Source organism: Heloderma suspectum, chromosome 8 (genome assembly GCF_057233095.1).
Source record: "Heloderma suspectum isolate Gila_16-S chromosome 8, 16-S_ref, whole genome shotgun sequence".
NCBI lineage: Eukaryota > Metazoa > Chordata > Lepidosauria > Squamata > Helodermatidae > Heloderma > Heloderma suspectum.
Window position 1 is genome coordinate 25,257,318 of NC_139465.1, and position 13,285 is coordinate 25,270,602.

The 13,285-nt window shown below is 46.1% G+C and overlaps 1 protein-coding gene across 1 annotated transcript in view; it reads right to left on the minus strand.

The window, feature by feature from the left end:
* Positions 1–1,884: 1,884 nt before the first annotated feature.
* Positions 1,885–13,285, minus strand: part of RANBP10 (RAN binding protein 10) — a 55,499-nt gene continuing 44,098 nt past the window's right edge. The window contains exons 8-14 of the mRNA XM_084813207.1: positions 12,892–13,000; positions 11,049–11,197; positions 7,053–7,248; positions 6,160–6,284; positions 5,469–5,614; positions 4,255–4,366; positions 1,885–2,411 (exon numbers count right to left, since the gene is read on the minus strand). Of these exons, the coding sequence (XP_084669333.1) occupies positions 2,281–2,411; positions 4,255–4,366; positions 5,469–5,614; positions 6,160–6,284; positions 7,053–7,248; positions 11,049–11,197; positions 12,892–13,000 (968 nt within the window). The 3' untranslated portion in view covers positions 1,885–2,280. The remainder of the gene's footprint in view (positions 2,412–4,254; positions 4,367–5,468; positions 5,615–6,159; positions 6,285–7,052; positions 7,249–11,048; positions 11,198–12,891; positions 13,001–13,285) is intronic.

Consider the following 13,285-nt stretch of genomic DNA (forward strand, 5'->3'; position numbering starts at 1 on the left):
AGTCCACTTCTGCAGAGGATGAAGCAATGTGCTCTCTTCCAATCCAATCCCCAAACGCACACTGTCTGCCTTATGTTCACACCTGCAAGCAAAGGTGGATCTTTATCAACCCTAGACGGACTCCACTGAATTTCTGCACTGCAAGTAATGGGGATTGTGCAGAAACATTTCCATTACCTGGGATAGCTCCCATTCCCATCAGTGGTGCTTGTACAGGAGACGTTCAAAGTGTATTGCACGTGTGTGTGTGTTCCTCCCATTATCCCTCCAAGCCCCAAACCAAAGTGCCACTTTCCTTCTAATGTGACCATTGTTCTCTACCTTAATGAACACACCTGTTATTTGTCATATCAAGAGTCTGTCTCTTATATAAGTTTCTGCAATACTGAAAGACCACTTTAACGAAATGCCTTGCTTGTTGAATTAATGGAAAACTTTTTTTTTTCATTTTCCCATTAGAAAAGCATTTTAAAAGATAGACAAGATATTGAAATATACCAGCAAACCAACGATCATCAAGTTCATTATCCATACTATTCCCAGACAGAATGGTTTTAGTACAGTGTACTTCTCCTGATGTGCATTGCAAGAAATACATATATACACCCTCATATAAGTTAACCTGGTATGAGAGTTGTTTTCCACCCACAATATCTAGCAGATTTCTGCAATGTACTGGTTTTGAAGTGGACAGCCCAACAACAACAAAAACGGCTACTCCCTGGAGTAAAAACTACAGATTTGTGTTTTTTTAAGGAAAAGAAATATTGGCTTATGTCCTCAATTTCACATTTTAGTTGGTGATTAATCAGGTAAAAATAAGATTTTCATACTGTTGTCATAGAAATATCTGAGAGTCTAAGATCAGTGTAAAACCCAAGATCCATAGGCAGTAAGGGACATATGAGCTGGCTCCCCATGTGTCTAGCTGAGCCCCAAAAGCTAGACTGGGGGCTTCTCAGCTTGGATGCCCCAGTGACTCAGAGGATTTGACTGCATGAAGAGGCAGCCATCAGACAAAGTTAAAGGCCCTAGCAACGGGCCTCTAGCCCAGACAGAAGAGACTGGAGTGACACACAGCCTCGTCTTTCCATTCCACTGGAAAGATACAATTCAGATTAACAGGACAATGAAATAGACAGGGGGAAGACACTCTACCCCCTACACCTCTAGGGGGCGAGCCCTACTTTTTCGATGGTAGCTGCCACTCAAATGACCATGTTAGATTGAAAATGCTTATCTAACTGCAGTGGGCCTGGATGACTTGCTCTGTCTGACTAATGCATCTGAGTCAGTAGCATCTTCTTGCTCTCTACGGGGCCTGGGGGTGTGCTCAATTAACAGGATCTCTCTCAGAGCATCAGACAACCTTCTACTAAAGGGCTGGCCTGACCTGATGGTCTCCAGATGTGTTGGGCCCTTGACCATGCTGGCCGAGGATAATGGGAGCTGTAGTCCAACACACCTGGAGGCCATCAGCTTGGGGAAATTCCCATCATCCCCAGCCAGCAGGGCTCTTGACTGTGCTGGCAGAGGATGATGGGACCTGTAGTCCAACACACATGGAGGCCATCGGGTTGGAGAAGGCTGGGCTAGATCAAGGTACTGGGCACCTTTGGTTCTCATCTTCAGCCTTTCCCTGGGATGAAGCTTTGCAATGATCATCTCTTAAGCACAGATTTCTCAGACCGGTCCGTCACACGGCATGGAAGAAATCAAAGGGAACCGTTCCACTGAACCAGCAGAGCTCTGGTGGCATGGGGTGAAGTCCGAGGAACACATGAAGACCTCTTGCCCTCTAAGAGGACTAACGCTAGAGAACAATACCGTGCCACTGGCATGCATGCCAACAGTTTCCCCTTGTGAAAATAAAAACAGGCCATCACCAACTCAGATACAAGTTTATCTCTAAATTAGTAGAAACCAGCTCAGCACAAACTCTCCAGATATAAATACTGGTGGCTCAGTCAGAGAAATAAAATAATAAAATAAAGATAAAACCCTAAAGTCGGAAGGCGCTACATCAGAATGACCAGTGAAAATACTGAGTGCTGCAGGAGCGGCAGGGCAGAGCAGGCTGCGGTGATGATGATGGGGGCCCCTGCCAGCAGTTTCCAAGGTGAGAAATGAAGGCGCAACAAGGGTCCCCCCTCAGTCAGCAATGTGTCCTTCTGCTGGGCAGCGTGTGGGGAGGCTGGTGGGGGTGGGACGGGGGGAAACGCGAGGCGGGGAGAGGTGATGGTGGCAGCACTGGAGGGGTCACTCTGTCTCACTCAGTGGCTAGTGCAAATAGTCATCCACTCTGGCAAAGGAGCAGGAACCCAAGCCCACGCGAGCCATGAGCCGCAAGCACTCCGACGCCTGGCCCAGGGCGAGCAGCAGCGGGGGCTGCTTTGGCAGGTTTTGAGACTCTGCAGAGAGAGAGGGGAGGGGGGGAGAGGAGGACATTACAACATGAGCTGAGGTGCAAAAGACAGGTCATTCATAAAATCTACCTCCTTTCCTTCACTCTCTTCCCACCCCTCCCCAAGCCCTAATGTGTAAGGATTAGACTCCCCAACACCTCTGTAAAAACACTCTGAGAAAGTGTGGGAATTCATTCAGAGTCAGATGAGGAAGAGGGACAAGGGGTGGTGGAAAGACCAAGGTCGCAGGAGATAGGGCAGGGGAACAGTGGCAGAGAGGAGTCTTTCCAGGTGCTAGCTAATCAGCTGGATAAAGCCAGCCAAAGACCTCTGCATCCCTGGGAAAGCAAGATCTTATGGTGGGGGAGGAGCTGGGAGTGACAGACCCAAGAATCAGATGTCAGGGAGGAAGGAGGAGCAACTTTGGGACATGAGGTGTTCTAGAAAGCTGGCCTCTCAAAAGAGGTCTCCAGGGGAAGATTCTCCCTGACGGTGGGACTGGAAAAGCTACTCAGGCTTTATACTGTCGGCTGGCACCAGTTTCATGGCAACGTCTTATCATAAGTGCTTTCATCAAAGGTAGCTTCCTGTAGTCTAACTAGTATTATGCAAAGCTGACTAAAGAAGTTAGCTCTGTGTTGCTGTATGCAGATTACATCTATAACGTGAAGTGCACCTGCTCTAGCTGTGGCTTGCATAATAAAAGCTATTTATTAAGAGCTTGTCTTCACTGTGACTACAACGACAACCAGAGGCCTGGCACTTGACAACAAGGCCCTCCCCACTGCACAGAGTTCAAAAGTAACAGGACGGGTTGTCTTGCTATGTTGGAACATGCCCTGCCACAGCAGGAGAATGGCTACAAGAATGCAGGTAAGTCCCTACTCTCCTGGCAGGCACACAGGCCCCATTGAGGGAAAGGTCTCTCGAAAGGCTAATGAGAGAGCACCAAAATTGACAAACATATTGTTTGGTCATGGATCCACAGCCAGTTAAGCACTTTTACAATTCACTAATTTCAACGTGAAAGTCAAACACGTGCTTAGCTTTCCCCCACTGAAATAAATCAGACAAAAACACTTCAACTTAGCTGGACTGTGTTGTTGCTTTGGCAGGGTATCCAAATCATTCACAGTAAATCTTTACAAAGGCCCTATAAAGGCAGGCAAGTACTATTATGCCCATACAGCAGACTGGGAAGCTGAGAGACTGTAGCTTGTCAAAGGCCATGTAGCGAGTTCATGGGTGGGGTGAGGTGAGATTTCAGCCGGGGATTTTCTGCTTCCCAACTCATACTGTTAGCCAGTTTATCACACCAGCTCTCATTTCCCTCTGTGACTGTGAAGCACATGTGGCAATAAACTAGCCATGACTTAGCTCAGTGACTCTTAAAATTGTGGCATTTGCCCATGGTATACTTTCAGGAGGTCTTCTTCACGGACCACGATGAAAGCAAAGGAAAATGCCAAGAAACTGCTCTCGCATTACGCCCACCTCATGGAGCAGCCACTTTGCAGAAGCCTTTAAAAGTAGTCTCCCGTGTGGTGGCAGTAATGTAAACAAGTTTGCTTTGAATAACAAGTGTCCCAAGGACACAAAGCAAGAGCAAACTTATTAACACTTTCCTTTTGCCTTTATGTTATTTTGGAGAATTAAAGACACTGTATAGCTGCATTCCTCCACCCCTGCGCGCACGCACACGCGCACAGACACACACACACTCAAGAGAGATTTGACAAGGTTAGCAAAAACCCTGCCAAGTGCTCCAGCATTAATGGCATCAGTGCAGAAACAGGTGCACATGGAAGAGAAGGCAACATCTGCACTGGCTCTCTGTGCACCAACTTACCCAATATGGCGCTATTGAGTGCAGCACACACAGGCTCCCTCTGGATCGGATCCAGCTGCTGACCAACAGGACAGTTCCATGGATCAGAATAGGCTAGCAAGCTGAACGCATCCTGAGTGAGAGGAGAGAGAACTGAACAGCACTGCAAACACACTGGCATGACCAGGATCCTGAAAATGTCCCATTGGGCCTCCTCAAATAACTGAGCCTCCCCAAATGGGGAATCAAGAGGCTCAGTTTGGCACATGAATTCTCTCCTCTGGCTGGGAGGAAGCAGATCTGAAGAAATTTCAGGGAAAAATATTACACTGATCTGCAGCATACTTTAAAATGCTGGATCTAAATTTTTGAATCCAGAGGGCGAGAGGTTGTTTGTTCCATTGGGCCTGACAAGAATTAGAGTGCTAATTCTTGGTCCAATCAAGATACACAATAGCTCATTTTAGACACTATGGCAAACCATTAAGGAATCTTAGCTATGGCTTGATATGATGTCTGAATTGACAAACTATGGTTATTTCTATCACTCGGCCTCCAGCGTCTGCTGCACCATGGAGGTTGGAGTGACAATGATGCTGAACTCTTGAGAGGACAGAAATGAAATCAGGCGAGTGGCTCTAAACCATGGCTTGCTTGTTGTACCCTTGGAAGTCAAAGGATGGCTTGGGATCTTAACTACAGTAAGCACAAACCATGGTTTGAAGAACTGAACTCAGTTTGTCAGGACTGAGCCAACGGGAGAGATAAGTGGAGGAATCTAACCCTTTGCTGGTACCTTTCTGTACTGCTGAACATCCTTTTAAAATCACTACATGAACAAAATGCACTGGGGAAGGGAGAAGAAGAAGACTGAAGGGCTAGCAGATTGGCCTGCGGATAAGCAGGGAATTTGACCCCCTTCCTCAATTCAGTACATAGCAGCTGGGGCAGACTACCATTTAACCGAGTGGGTAGAGAGAGCAAGCTCCCTTCACATTGCAGGAAACCCTGCCAACAGAAGATTACTTGCATACAAGGAAGATGGGCACAGGGTTTCCTTTGTGAATGATCCCTTCTCATTTATTCTACTGAATGCTGTTTTAAATAATTAAATACTGCATATGCTACCTTGAAAGTTTTATAGTGAACAGTGGGACAGAAACATTTTGAATGAGTATATAAATCATAGCAGTCCTAGCCATGAATGTGGAAGAGCCCTTGGCCAAATGGCACACCTGCAACATTTTTTTATGTGTTGTATTCTTCCCATACTCTCTGCACAGCTGCTCGCTCAGGGTCTGCAGTTCCCGGCCAAACTGGATCATCCGCTCGGTGGCAGCATGGTTTCCCCCGCAGAGTTGCCTCTGAGGACAGCCATCCTCTAGAGCAGAGGAGAGAAAAAGGAAGGAAAGATTAACAGAGAGGTACCTATGCAGCACCAAAACAAGTCCCCTCCTTCATCTCCCCCAAAAGCCATTCATTCCAGTGAGGCAAGGAAAACAATCGTCAACAGAAGCCTCATAACAGCCCTAACACTAGAAGCATAATCCAGTCCCCTTTTTGATTTTTGAGTTTCCAATACTGGCTGCACCTCCACAAACATGAAGCCTAGCCATTACTCATCAGAAGTTACAATTTTGTGCCACAGCCCATATGAAGTGCAGCCATATGCATAAAATATACAAAGCAAACCACCCTATGCCTGCACAGAAACACGTCTCAATATTTTTGCAGCCTGTGCCTCTACATAAGGAAATTCTTGACTGGAAGAGGCTTCCTAAGAAGCGTTTTTTCCCTAGGGCAGGGGTACACAACGTGGAGGGCACCTGGTTGCCTACCCCTGGCCTAGGAAGCATCACCCACGCTTGCTAAATTTACTGTGTTCTGGGAAGGAAGGGAAGGCATGTCTTTCACCCTGAACCCTACCCATGCTGGAATCATCAGTCTGCAGGATCTCTTCATGCTTGTAAGTGCCATTCATTATCCTTGTTGCAGAATTCTCCAGGACTCCATTGGGGTAGTGTTCTGCCTCCATCTCCATCTCACTGTCACTGTCACAGAGGAAAAAGAGGGAGGATGTTAGAAAGGACCAAAGTACATTTTGAAGGGGGGGGGGGGGAGAGACATAGGATCATAAGAAGCTGCCTTATACTGAGTCAGACCAATGGTTCAGCTAGCCCAGTACTGTCGACACTGGCTGGCTGCAGCTATCCAGGGTTTGGGGCAAGATTTCCTAGCCCTACCTGAAGATGCCAGGGATAGAACCCGGGACCCAATGCATGCAAAGCATGCACTCTACTTCTGAGCTATGGCCTCTCCCTAAGCAGCTGAGCGGGATATACCCTCAGCAAGGGCAGAAGCGCACTTGGGATTGAAAAAGTGTTCTGGGTGGATTATATTTAGAAAACAAAAAAAAAAGGTAGCTACACTGAGCGTAAGAAAAATTCCAACATCCATATAAGTGTAATACCTTCATTATTAGGCTAACCAAAAGATCACCAAAAATGTGCATATTTTTGTGATCTTTTGGTTGGCCTAATAAAGGTATTACACCAATATGGATTTGGGAATATTTATTTGGGTTATTTAAGTCCTGCTTTGGTAACATTAAGTGTCAATTATACTGAAATGGAATTGAATCAGGCTGGAAAAAAATGGATTTGGGTGTAGTGGCTGCTTGTGCACTGCAAACGTTACATAGCAAAAAATAAAAATAAAAATCCTGGACATAAAAAGCAGAGCACAGTATCAGTGTCTGCCACCTGTTATTACAGCTGGCTGTTGCACAGATCTCTCCAGAAAGGGAGCTTCTGTGCTACCTGGTCTCTTGGTTGCTGGTGCTGCTGTGCTGCTGGGACTTGGTGGAATCTGTGGAGTTGGACTCTGAGTAGTTCACTGATGAAGGGGATGATGAGGAAGAGGACGATGACGACGAACTCAGTGCTGGATATTTACTGTGGCTCTGTTTGGTTTTTATGGAGGTAACTCCATTGCTACAGCTTGGGCTGTCTGCTCCTGAAAATAGAAGGAGAAGAGTAAAGACTGCCCCCACCCTCTGTTTTAATGTCACAAGGGGATCTGGAAAAACACACGCTGGGGTCCACCATGGGTTGCTTAATCCATATTTCTGGTCCAGCTACTCAAACCAAGTGTGATCTTTATTCTTACTCGAAGCTGATAAATAACACACAACTTCTCAGTGGAACGCACACAGAATGTACATGTCCAGGCACAGGCAAGCAAGGGAGTGCTTATTCCCCAATGGGTTGGCACTGACAAGATAAAATAATATGAGGAATGTGCCTAAGGAACAATGATTTATTAATGCTCTCTGATGAAGACATGCACATTGGATAGCATATCTAAAGAACTTACCAGGAAAAGAGTCTTCAGAACATTTTCCACCGATAGAAAAAGATACAATTCTTGAATATTACTTAGATGAGGACAGAGTTGTACATGTCTGGGAACTGAGAAGACTAAGGAAAATGCGTAACCGCCATGGCACCATAGAATAATTCCAAAGACTATCTACTCATAAACAGCCAAAGAGTCTTCCCTGTGATAAAAGACAACCTGGGGTTCCCCAAGGGCACTCTCATTAAGGAGCGGCTGTCCTCACAGTTGTGCTGTACCAAGGAACTAGTAAAGCGTATCATACGACTCACTCCATTTCTGATGTTCAGGTGTGAATGCTGTTGTTTATGTAACCAAAACAGCACCAGCCACAGATAAGAGGGAGGTATCAGCAAGCTCAGGGGAACTCCAATGTTTGCAAAAGCAGAAAAGAAAATTTAAAACCCTGAGCAGAGAGGAGGAAATACCCCCAAATAGCCCAAAGAGAACTGAGCATGCTCAGTGGCCACAAACTGGCTGCATGAGGTGATAATGAAGAGACAGAAAACTGGGTGGGAGGGGGAATAGTATGGAGTGGCTGGAATCCTGAATAGGGAGCACTCCACACTGCAACATCTCCTGCAGGTCCCTCTTGCATAGACCAATAACGATCTCAATTCCCTGAGTGCTGGTCCTTACGTAGCCAAAAGGGGGAGGTGTCAGCAGGTTCAGGGGAGCCCCAAGTTTTGCAGAAACAAAGAAAGCTTTAGAAAAAAACCCTCAAGGGGAATCCCCAAAAACAGCAGATTGAGGAATGTGTGCGCCCAGTGGCCACAGAATGCTGACTGTTGCAAGAATGAAACCAGAAAACTGGCACTGAAGACAAACATTCCACACTGTAACATTGCATTGCAGATTCCACTTCTATTATATATTGCTTTTATTTTTAAGATATGCTTGAAAGCAATTATCTGTTTCTTATATATATAAGCCAACAATATCTACATACAATATAAGGCAGCTTGCCCCAACCTGGTGCCCTCCAGCTGTGTTAGACTACAACTCCCAGTATCACCAGCCAATATACCTGCTGACCATGCTGCCTGGTGATGCTGGGAGTTATAGTCTAATACATCTGGAGGGCTGGTGCTGGAGAAGACTCTTACGAGTCCCCTGGACTGCAAGGAGGTAAAATCAGTCAATCCTAAAGGAAATCAACCCTGAGTGCTCATTGGAAGGACAGATACTGAAGCTGAAGCTCAAATATTTTGGCCACCTAATGCGAAGAGAAAACTCCCTGGAAAAGACCCTGATGCTGGGAAAGATTGAAGGCAAAAGGAGAAGGGGATGGCAGAGGATGAGATGGCTAGATAGCATCACCGATGCAATGAATATGAACTTGAGCACACTCCGGGAGAGAGCAGAGGACAGGAAGGCCTGGCATGCTATGGTCCATGGGGTCACAAAGAGTCGGACATGACTTAACGACTGAACAACAACATCATCTGGAGGGCATCAGGTTGAGGAAGGCTGGTATAATGCAACCTTACTTCTTGCTACTTCTACTGGCATGAGAGACCGGTTACTAGGGACATCAGCTAAATTTGCAATGAATTCAAATGAGTTTGGATTTCTCTGAATCCAACCAGTGGATTCTACAGCCAACCAGCTTTTCCCAAGTCACGCAGATTTTGGGGACCTGTAGACCAGTTTTTCACTTTTGAGGATTAGCACTAATATGGATCAGCACCAATGCAGACCAGCGCATTTGCATAAGTGCGCATTAGTGAGAATGCAAATTAGCGCAAGTAGAATGGAATTCTGGTACAAAAGATCAGATTCTGTCAATGAGCGGATGACAGAATGAAAGATGCCTGACAATCCATGAAACACAGATGAAACAGATTTAATAAAATCCATACATCCCTGGTGACAAAGTTACAAGTAGTAATATTAAATCCCTCCAGGAGAACATACAATTAGGACACAAGTAGATCCATCTTTGAAATTACAACCTAGTTTTATAAGAACATGTACTAACCAGAAAAACGCACAACAGCTTTCACTGGCAATGACTGTCTTTTTAGAGAACATGTCAGCACATGTGGAATCAGTATAGACAAGATATTGGAGATCTGCATCTTCTTCTTCTTGAAATCAAGGGCTAGTCCTCCAGACGTTGTTGGACTCCAAGACACATCAGTCCTAGCCAGCATAGCCAATGGTGAGAGATGATGGGAGTTCCAGTCCATCATCACCTGGAAGGCCACATGTTCCCTATCCCTGCGTTAAATGTTTATTAAATGAAGCTGCAAGAGGGAAGGGGGGATTCTGATCAAGATCATGGTGCTGGGATAGGGGTTACGTTTTTCCCTTGTGCCATTTGCCTGATGAAAATCACTACCCACCCATCCCAACTGCTATTTTCCCCATTCAGGAAAACATACCAGTTCACTTCAGGGCAATAAGGAGCATGGGAAGAGATTTACATCAGGCAATAGCTCAAGGGGAAAGGGTTGACCCATCTGCTCACCTAGCACTGTGTCCTTGATCTGAAATGAACACCTCCCTCCCTTGACAGGTGTTCTTTAAAATAAACATTTAAAAAGAGACAGGACATCCCATTACAATCCACATCATTTTTAGTTTGGCCCTCAGTGTGAATCTACAGTACAGACAGAGCACCGAATGTACACAGATGTAAAAGTATGCGACAATACTAAGTATCCCAGCTTTCCCTAACAGCATGGCTGGCTGGGGCATGCTGGGAGTTGTAGTCCAATACATCTGGGGAGACCCAGGTTGGGGAAGGCTAAACTACCCCATACGTAAGAGGCACATCCTACTCAGCCTTGGATCTTCTCCAACAGTACAGGACCCTCACAAGAAGAGACTTCCTAACAAGATGAAATGTGGACATACACAATTCTTCTTGGACACTAATTCTTCTGGAGAACTCCTCTGGAGTGTTTCTTCATGGATGTGTATGGACAAGTAGTCCGCCTGGGCAGGGAACCAGAAAAATGCTAACAAGGTTGCTGCCATCTAAGTTCTGCCAAGTTCAGCATCTGCTCTATTGCTTGACAACTCTTGCTGCTTTACAAGCCTCCTACAATGTATATGGATGTTAAGAAGGCTAGGAAAGTTTAGGCACTACTATGTACAAAGACTTCAGTGCTATAGAACCACTTCCAACAGCACAATCTGACTTGGAAGCTGCCTCTAAAATACTGAGAGGCTGGTGAGAGAGAGATGTTCAGACTTGCTGTAGAGCTCATGACAAAAAGGGGACAACCTGCCTGCAGAGAATACGCCAAGCAATGCAACGTGTACCATCCAACTTCTCCTCTGCAGAGGGCATTGCTCAGGATTTTAGGGAAGATACCCCAATCTTGGCTTCCAGAATGGGCACAGGGAGTAATGGAGATCTAGCACAAAGCCAAGTAGCTGACCCACCTGGCAGAGAAGAAAACGCTTACCAGTGCTGTGAATGTGCAAATTGTTCGAGCCGTGCCTGGGACTTAGGTTGGGGGAGTCGGGGTAGCTGTCCTGGGATTTGGGGCTGCGGGCACTGAAACAACGTACTTCACTGTCTGTTCCATTCACCATCTCCACGAACTGCCGGCACCTGTGAGGAAGGGGGCGGTGGGAGAAGAGTGGAATTGAACACAAAATGGCTGATCAAGGAATACGCAGTACAACGGTTCTGCAAGGTATGCTAGCACTTTAGCCCTCTGTGGTAGTTACATATCGGAAGAAGGATCCCTAGAAACACCCACCCGACAAAAGAAGCATTTGAGCATGGACAGCAAGCCTTCTTCAAGCTAGAGATGGCTAATAAACAGTTGAAACCCAAAGGATGATGCAGGAATTGAATGTCCCATTTGAACGCTCGTGGTAAGAGAATCAGGCATAAGCAACATGGAGTCAGGCCAAGACAGGAGACCAAGCCAGTCTCAGAACAAAATCCTTGGCTGCAGTGTCTGTGAAGGGCACTAGCGATGGTAGCTGTTCTCTCTACTCAAAACGGTGGTGATATTCAGACAATCACGGGAGTAAAAGAAGCCATCATGGCCACTCCCCCTGCCCCTGCGTGTGCAATCGGCATAATCACCTGTGATGCAGCATGGGTTGCCGTGTCGTCCGAACCTGGTGCATGGTGCAGTGGGGGTGGCTTCTCACCCACCCTACAACCCCTACTGCAAGGGGGGGCTAAGAAGCCACCCCCACCACGTCGGGTTCAGAGGACACAGCAACACATGCTGCATCGTGGGTAATTATGCAAATTGCGGGCACTGGTGCAGCACGTATGAGAGCAGGGGAAGAAGCCACAATGGCTCCTTTTACCCCTGTGATCATTCAAACCCTGTCAGTGTTACGAATACCAATCTTTCTCTGGGTAATAAAAAAATTAGGAGTACCACAGGTGATAAAGGCAGCAGGTAAGGTACCAGGGCAACAGGTAAAATGTTCTCTGCATCACACAGGAAACATCCCTGTGCCATCAGCTCTGTTTCTCATAGGAAAGAGTTAGTATTGTGATACCAGCCTCAAGAGAGAACGATGAAGAAGAAATGACTAGTATTAAGCCCCATTCACAGCTCGCTTTTGAAGGAACACAACAGCAAAGTCTAGCACTTGACTGCCCATCCCGTCAATTCATAAATGCAGGTGGCACTGCTAAGCTCAAAGATGCATTGTGAGTAAAAATGCACAACCCCCTACAAAGGTGGTGTAAGCCCAGATCACTGCTTAATAGGAACAAGCAGTTCGTTAGGTTGTGAGCTTGTGGGGAATATAATCTGTCAAACACATAGAAAAATGTAGGCCCTTTCTAAGTGAAAATAATAGATAATAACTAATCCTGGCCTATAGCCTCCGGCATGCTTGACTTAAGAACTGAGAGGGACAAAGAGCCATTTTGAGCTGCGTGAGGCTTTATTCCAACACACTTCCGAGAACAGAGTGTCCTTTTAAGCCTCTTCTTCGACTTTGAAGAACTGAAGGGAATGCTCCTGCAGCAATACCATGAAGAAAAAAGAAGCCACAGTTACAAAGAATGTCAGGCATTTAGAGTGGCACGCAAGTGTTCATTGGAGGATTTGCCACCTCTAGCTTTTCCATGGCAGGCTGGAACTTGGTTCAAGGAAGATCCCAGCCTGTCACCCTATTCTTATGTTCAGAGGGGTGCTTATATTTTGAATGTTCCAAGTTGCTAAGAATAGGTTATTAGCCAAGCTGATGCTCTGACCCTGTTTTGGTCTCCTGCCACTCTCCATGTTGCAAGTCTTGCTCTGCCTGAAGGGATTTGGACATACTCACTTTAACATGAACAGGAGGTTAGGATTGTGCTCTAGGAGTCCTGGGTATAGCTGCTGTGTGGCTTCAATGGCTTCCCCAACTCTTCCTGCCAAGACCAACTTCTGTATTCCTACAGATGAAAGGAGAATCACTGGGATGCAGGTAATCCTGCTGTTTCAGTGATAGGTGGCATATGCCATGTGCTATAATCCCATACACAGACAATAAAAACTTACATTGTCTACCTGACAACTTACTGAGGCAGGTATTTCCCCCCAGTTGTGAAAACATTACGGAAGAGTGTACATAGGATGGACAGAAGAGCAACAGATACAAAGGTAACTGTTATGAGCTCCTCCTCCTGTGGGCATCAATATCTGTCATTGGGGCCCTTTTATCGGTATGATCAATGATT